The sequence below is a fragment of the Harpegnathos saltator genome, unplaced genomic scaffold (assembly GCF_003227715.2).
Source record: "Harpegnathos saltator strain DR-91 unplaced genomic scaffold, Hsal_v8.6 scaffold628, whole genome shotgun sequence".
NCBI classification, from domain to species: Eukaryota; Metazoa; Arthropoda; class Insecta; order Hymenoptera; family Formicidae; genus Harpegnathos; species Harpegnathos saltator.
Genome location: NW_020230458.1, coordinates 208,021 through 216,332, shown reverse-complemented (window position 1 = coordinate 216,332; position 8,312 = coordinate 208,021). Strand labels below are relative to the sequence as shown.

At 40.4% G+C, this 8,312-nt stretch overlaps 1 protein-coding gene across 1 annotated transcript; it reads left to right on the top strand.

The window, feature by feature from the left end:
• The first annotated feature begins 3,545 nt into the window (after positions 1 to 3,545).
• On the top strand, positions 3,546 to 5,293 carry LOC112589843 (uncharacterized). The gene is made up of 2 exons (XM_025304602.1): positions 3,546 to 3,746; positions 5,123 to 5,293. The coding sequence occupies exons 1-2, from the start codon at positions 3,546 to 3,548 to the stop codon at positions 5,291 to 5,293; spliced, it is 372 nt and encodes a 123-aa protein (XP_025160387.1).
• The last annotated feature ends 3,019 nt before the right edge of the window (positions 5,294 to 8,312 follow it).

The following is an 8,312-nucleotide window of genomic DNA, read 5'->3' as shown; positions in this document are numbered from 1 at the left end:
CGCATGTTTTGCATGGTCCGTGGTCGCGGCCATTATATCCAGCTGAAAGAAATGGAGACCGGGAATCTTCGTACCCACATTACACCAAAATATTCAATCTTCAGGATATTGAATTTCCCAATGACGTTAAACAAATTACCAAGTTTGAACAGCTAAACAACATATCCATCAACGTATACACCACTTAAGATAAAAAGAAGCAAGAAGAAGCATGTACGATCGTTCCGATACGTCTCGCCAGTAAGAAGGAAAAGCATGTAAATTTGTTATATGTGCAAGATTCACAAGAGTGCAACATGGGACATTTCGTGTGGATCAAGAATTTGTCACGTCTTGTGGACATGCAACTGAGGAAGAAAAAATGCAAGAAGTATATATGCGATCGGTAAGGAGACATTCACTATAAATATAACAAATATGAAATAAAAGAATAACTCGTAATATCCATTTCTTTTCAGTTGCTTGCATTATTTTTATTCCAACGAAAAACTGGAGAATCATATCATAGATTGCAACAAGTTGAATGACTGTGCAGTCATCCTGCCAACAGAGCCCAACAAGTGGCTCAGTTTTACTAATTACAGCAGAAGGGAACGGATTCCATTCGTGGTGTACGCTGACCTGGAATGCATTCTAGAGAAAACGCCAAACGAAGAAAAAAACCGTATGTGTATCAGCATCATAAAGTACATAGTGTAGCTTATTATGTACGATGTTTCTACGATGAATCATTATCCGCATATCAGTGTCGTCGCGATCCAAATTGCATTTCGTGGTTCGTCGAGGAACTTAAACAATTGGCGCATCGTATAAAAATTATTCTGCGTAATAATGTCCCTATGGAAATATTATCACAAGAACAGGGCGCAGCATTTTATAGTGCAACGCATTGTCATATATGCGAAAAATTATTCGCAGTGGGGGATATACGCGTACGCGATCACTGTCATTTAACCGGACAATACAGGGGTCCGGCACATTTCAATTGTAATTTAAATTATACAGATTCCTATTATATTCCGATAGTTTTTCATAACTTATCAGGTTATGACGCTCATTTTATTATCAAGGAAGTAGCCACCGCGTTCGAAGATCACGTCGATGTACTACCAATAACGAAAGAAAAATATACGAGGGCAGTTTGATAAGTCAGTGACTTTTTGAATTTTCCGCGCAGTAACTTTAAATGCAGCACTGCTCCCGTCAACTGCCATCTATTAATAGACTACTGTACAAGTTTGGGTAAGCTGCGCCATTTAGTTAGTGTTTGACAGCCATTGAAAGCAGACAACCTCGTGAATTTTAACGAAAATGGAAAAAAGTGAATTTCGTGTGCTGATTAAGCATTATTTTTTGCGTAAAAGAACCATCACCGAAACCAAGGCAAAGCTTGATAAATATTATAGGGACTCTGCACCATCAATTTCAATGGTTAAGAAGTGGTTTACTGAGTTCCGTTGTGGTCGTACCAGCACAAGTGACGCCGAACGTTCAGGTCGCCCAAAAGAGGTCGTCACGCCAGAAATCGTCGATAAAATCTATGGAATGATATTGGATGATCGGAGAATGAAAGTGCGTGAAGTGACTGAGGCTGTAGGCATCTCAACTGAGCGGGTACATCACATTTTACATGAATATTTGGACATGAAAAAGCTATCCGCGCGATGGGTGCCGCGATTGCTCACACTCAACTAGAAGCGCAACCGTGTGACCATTTCAAAGGAGTGTTTGGCGATGTTCAGCCGCAATCGGAACGAGTTTTTGCGCCGTTTCGTTACCGTAGACGAAACATGGATCCATCACACCACACCAGAGACCAAGGAACAATCAAGACAGTGGGTTTCTTCGGGTGAACGTGCACCAAAGAAGGCCAAGGTGGGTCTGTCGGCCAACAAGGTCATGGCCACAGTTTTTTGGGATGCACGCGGTATCATTCACATCGATTACCTTGAAAAGGGTAAAACGATCACCGGCGAATATTATTCAGAGCTTTTGGACAGATTCGATATTGATTTGAAGCAAAAACGACCGCATTTGGCGAAGAAAAAAGTACTGTTCCATCAGGACAATGCACGGGTGCACACGTGTGTAGTCACCATGGCAAAAATCCATAAATTCGGCTATGAACTGCTACCCCATGCAGCATATTCACCAGATTTAGCCCCCTGCGACTATTTCCTGTTTCCAAACCTGAAGAAATGGCTGGGCGGTAAGAGATTTGGGTCGAATGAAGAGGTCATCATTGAAACAAACGCCTATTTTGAGAGCCTTGAGAAAACCTATTATTTGGAAGGAATAAAAAAATTGGAAAAATGGTGGACTAAATGTATCGAGCTAAAAGGAGACTACGTTGAGAAATAAAACGCTTATTTGCCGAAAAAATATCTTTTATTAAAAAAGTCACTGACTTATCAAACTACCCTCGTATTTCATTTACCAAATATATTAATGATACAACAAGTAAAACATCAGGCTGGCGAAATCATATTAAATTGCGGTTCATCGATTCGTACAAATTTCTCAGTACCAGTCTCGATAAATTAGCATCGTTTCTCACTGGAGACAAATTAAAAATTCTTCAATCCGAATTTAAAAACTTATCCGACAAAGATTTTGATTTATTAACGCGAAAAGGTGTCTTTCCGTACGAATATGTGGATTGCAATGACAAGCTGCAGGATCAATGTTTACCACCGCGCGAGTCATTCTACAGTTCGCTGACAGGTGATACAGTATCTGAGAGCGATTACACGCACGCCGTGAACGTATGGGAACGGTTTTCTATTCAAACCTTAGGCGAATATAGCGATTTGTACCTGAAAACTGATGTTTTATTATTGGCTGATATTTTCGAAAATTTCCGCGATAGTTGTATCAAAAGTTACGGTCTAGATCCCGTGCATTATTACACATTGCCAGGTTTCACGTGGGATGCGATGTTAAAACATACAAAAATTAATTTTGAATTACTCACAGATATTGATATGGTAATGTTTATCGAACGCGGTATACGTGGCGGTCTGAGTCAGTGTTCCGGTAGATACGCAAAAGCCAATAACCAATACATGCAATCTTACGATCCATCGAAGCCATCCTCATACCTCATGTACTTTGATATAAATAATTTGTATGGCTGGGCAATGTGTCAACCGTTACCATACGCTGAATTTAAGTGGGTTGATGATACGTCGAATTTTGATGTATCATCAATCCCGCTAAATTCGCTCACAGGTTATATTCTCGAAGTTGATTTGGAGTATCCTCAACACTTGCATGATACACATGCAGATCTAGCGTTCTGTCCGACGCGAACGAAGCCCCCGAACAAACGGCAAGAAAAACTCCTTGCGACTTTATATAATAAGCAGTGTTACGTTATTCATTATCGTAATCTGCAGCAGTGCATACTCCATGGCCTTCGTATCCAAAAGATTCATCGCATACTCCAATTCGCATAAACTTCATGGCTACGCAACTACATAGAATTAAATACGCAGTTTCGAATGCATGCAACAAACGATTTTGAGAAAAATTTATACAAATTAATGAACAACGCGGTATTCGGCAAAACAATGGAAAATGTTCGCAATCATGTCGATATAAAACTTTTGACAAAATGGGATGGACGATACGGTGCAGAGGCAATGGCCGCAATGCCCAATTTTCATAGCAGGAGCATCTTTTCAGAAAATTTGATTGCATTTGAATTGCGAAAACTCGAAGTGAAGTTCAACAAGCCGATCTATGTGGGTATGTGTATTCTCGACATATGTAAGACCTGCTTGTATGAATTTCATCATGAGTACATGTCACCTCTATATCGTGAGAAATGTAAAGTACTGTATACGGATACAGATAACTTAATTTACCATGTAATGTCCGACGATGTATATGAGCTAATGAAACGTGACATTGCTAAGTTTGATACGAGCGATTATCCTCAAAATAACATATACGGTATACCGCTTAAGAACAAAAAAGTTCCAGGGCTTATGAAAGATGAAAATAACGGAGCTATAATGACAGAATTCGTCGGGCTCAGAGCAAAAATGTATGCGCTGAAAGTAGAAGGTAAAAAGGATACTAAAAGGGCGAAGGGTGTTAAGAGGAATATTATAGCACGAACGATCAATTTTGATGATTACACGCATTGTTTGAGAGAGGAAATTGAAACGAGTCGACGTCAATCGTACATAAGATCCAAGTTGCATGAGGTATACACGGTATTCGAAACGAAAACTGCTCTCAGTCCATACGATGATAAGCGATTTATTATGTCTGATTCGATAAATACATTACCATGAGGACATTATAGTATACTATTATAACGTTTATTTTTTTTATTAGCTATTTTACAATTAAATATGTCATTAAATGTTCTAATAAAACTGTATTTATTTTTTTACAATACATTATCCTTTTGTATCCATGAATTATGCGAATTGTCGAATCCCAACCATTTTACATATACTTTGTCGTCTTGCCTGCGCAATACCTTTTCTACTAAATATACATCTGGATTGGTGACACTATGTAGTTCGTATTCGTAGAAACCCCCGGCGATAGGTTTCCCGCGCGAGTCTGCAAGTAGGTAAGTTGCAGGATTAGTTGTCTGCACTTTGACGATTTTAAACACTTCAGTTGTCCAATTCGGTGTATAGCCTTTTTCAAAGATAGTTTTGAATTTGCTGACGCGTACCAGATCACCCACTTTGAATTTCGCAGGCGCTGCAATCTTTACGTTACTATAGACTATGTTTAAGAGCTTATTAGCAATCGTAGGAGTCACATCGATAGAACGCATGCCGATAGTTCGATGTTTTCGCGTGTTGTATTCAACGATGAGGCGCGGTAACGAGTCGATCCATTTGTAAGTTCCGTTGAACGTAAACATTTTCCATATGTTGTTCTTTAACGTGCGGTTGAATCGCTCCACAATAGATGCCTTCATTACTGAATGAGTCGAATAATGATTGTCACCGTGTTTCTTCACATGTCTCTGCAACTCTGTATTGTAAAACTCCTTTCCCTGATCAGTTTGCAAGTTCTTCGGACATCTTCCATCCGTTCGAATTATCTTTGCGAATGCCTCGGCTATCTCCTTTCCGCTTTTGCTCTTTAACGGCACGGCCCATGCGTGCTTGCTCAGTACATCGATAATGGTGAGTATGTAGTGGCCTCCATTGAATTGCAAGTAAGGACGCATTTCCACCACATCGGCCTGCCAAAGATCATCGTATCCACGCACTATGACGCGTCTGCGAGGAAAATTTCGTCTCGCTGGAGCGTGTAATTCTTTCACTAATTGTTCTTTTTCGGAATGTTTCTTCTCATTATTTTTCCCCGTTACTCGCCGAGTCGTTTTTCCATCATGCGTGAAGCTTTGTCACTTTACACCGGCAGAAATAGCTGAAATAGTACCGATGAGTTGCTTCTCTGAACTTTTCTTCTTTTTGTTAAATTTTGACGATTGCTTCACCATTGCAGCTCGTGATAATCCGTCTCTTGCTTATGTCGATACTATATGTCGATTCAATTGCAATATTCTACTTTTATATTTTCGACGATTTCTTTATCTCTGAATCTGTCCAGTCTAAAATTCGTTCTGTGTTCTCATGAATGCTATTTATGCTCAGTATGTTTTTCTTCTGGTAGTCTTCCAGCCAATCCTTCAATTTTTTAACATCTCATCTATTCTCAATATATACTGCTTCGTCTCAACGTTACTCTCATGCAGTAGAAGCTTTACAGAATTTATATTCTCATTTATATACTGCTTCTTCTCAACGTTACTCTCATGCAGCAGAAGTTTTACAGACTTTATACTCTCATCCACATAATTTTTGTGCGCAACATCATTGAAGACTCTCGGCCGCGTTACATGATGTATCGCGTGTCTTGTTGCGTCAAAACCTTTGCCATCAGCGGTTAGACAAAGGGCATTTTCATGTACGTATCGTTTGGTTGCAACATCATTCAAATGATTTCTCATACCTGCAACACATTCTTCCACGTATTGTTTGGTTGCAACGTCACTGTTGGCTTCAGGCTGCGTTACATGTTTTATCTTGCGCAATTTTGCATCAAAAACTTTGGCCGCGTTTAAACAAAGGGCATTTTCATGTATGTAATTTTCAACATGTTCATTCCATTGATGCGCTCGATCAGATTTCGCACCATTGTTTTCTCGCGACACTCCAAACTTATTCATCGACATTTCGGAACAAGTTGTACCGACTGACTGACTTGTGTCAATGCCACGCTGCTTAATTTATAATGAGACCAGCTTCACGGAGTTCTTCGATAATCGATAAAATTTCGTGCTCGTGCGAATTGCTGCCAGCTTGGCGCGAAGCGTCAAGCAATCGCAGACGATCCACCAGCTCGTTGGGATCATCCCAATGCACGTAATCGATATTGTTGTCATTTAAGGTCATCATAGCTTGCGCTGCGTATAAACCTTTTCCTCCTACTTTATTGCTCGACGCATCTGATACTAGGGGTGCGATTATATGTTTATATTTATGTCCCTTGTTACCGAGTATAGGATTTTGCGGGAGGTACCCGCGTCTGTGAGTATTTGTTGCCAATAGTATATTTTTGTATTTTTGCATATCAGCTTCGGTGTACACAGAATCGTCGGGGATTCTTTTGAATATTAGCTCGTAAAGACCGGGTGTTCCAATGTATCCTGTTTCGCCTATGATTATATTATCGTCTCTGCCCACATCGATACGTTTATCACCGAGCATCACTCCATCGTTACTAAGACGTACGCCGTAAACATAATCTATAGTGTTATCTTTTCCACTGCTTAGCACAGCTCCCATATATCAGGTGTAGTAAAAAGAAATCCATTATTTTTCCAATAGATGGCTTTAGTTATCTGTATCTCGCGTTGTATAAGTCCAATCGGGTTCTACTAGATGGCGTTAGAAAGATGAGATTTCGTACTAAAAAAACTTTTCTGACAGTTTTGTGATTAGTTGACTCAGTTTTGTTTGAGCGCGCTTCAAAGATGGATACTAGCAAAGAGAAAATACGCTATATTTTACAGTTTTTCTTCGATAAAGGCGAAAACACAAGCCAGGCAGCTGAAAATGTGAATAGTGTTTATGGTCCTGATACTGTAACAGCCAATCACGCGCAATTTTGGTTTCATCGATTCCGTTCCGGTAATTTCGATGTCAAAGATGCATCACGTACTGGAAGGCCAATTGTCGAAAATATCGATAAAATCATGGACATTGTCGAGTCCGAACGTCACGTAAGCACTGTTTCGATTGCCCAAGAGCTAAAGATTGCACAAAAAACCGTTTGGAACCATTTGAATAAGGCTGGATACAAAAAGAAGCTCGATGTATGGGTGCCACACGAGTTAACAAAAAAGAACCTCATGGACCGAATTTCCATCTGCGAATCGCTGCTGAATCGCAACAAAATCGACCCATTTCTGAAGCGGTTGGTCACTGGTGATGAAAAGTAGATCACTTACGACAACGTCAAGCGAAAACGGTCGTGGTCGAATCGCGATGAGACGGCGAAAACGGTGGCCAAGCCAGGATTGACGGCCAGGAAGGTTTTGCTGTGTGTTTGGTGGGATTGGCAGGGAATTATCTACTATGAGCTGCTCCCCTACGGCAAAACTCTTAACTCGAAACTGTACTGTCAACAATTGGACCGTCTGAAGGAAGCAACCGTCCAGAAGCGGCCAGCTTTGGCCAATAGGAGAGGAATTGTGTTCCATCAGGACAATGCCAGGCCACACACATCGATAGTGACTCGCCAGAAGCTCCGGGAGCTTGGTTGGGAGGTTCTTATGCATCCACCTTATAGTCCGGACCTGGCACCAAGTGATTACCATCTGTTCCTGTCCATGGCGAACAATTTTACTGGTGAAAAATTCGCTTCAAGAGGGGCTTGTGAAAATCGACTGTCTCAATTTTTTGCCAATAGGGACGAGGGCTTCTATGAGAGAGGCATAATGAAATTACCTTCAAAATGGCAACAAGTTATCGAACAAAACGGCGCATATTTGACCTAAATCGGATCATTCTAACTATGGTAATTAAAGCCTTCAATTTCATGCAAAAATAATGGATTTCTTTTTACTACACCTAATATTTTTGACCCAACGGACCAAAATGATCATGTAAAATTTGTTGTCCTTTGTACGTTCGCAACTGACGTCTAACGGATGTCACTACCGGTTTATCGGGGATTTCAGAAACATTCTCATCATCATCATCATCATCAGTGAGTAGATTGTCGATCGGTGAAGGTTCATGCGACATTCCATGTAGTTCCTCATG

Bases quoted from the DNA above. Each gene is read 5' to 3' on its own strand.
- LOC112589843 (XM_025304602.1), top strand. From the start codon at position 3,546: ATGAACAACGCGGTATTCGGCAAAACAATGGAAAATGTTCGCAATCAT. The intron at 3,747-5,122 runs GTGGGTATGTGT...TTTGCTCTTTAA, and splicing joins AGTTCAACAAGCCGATCTAT to CGGCACGGCCCATGCGTGCT.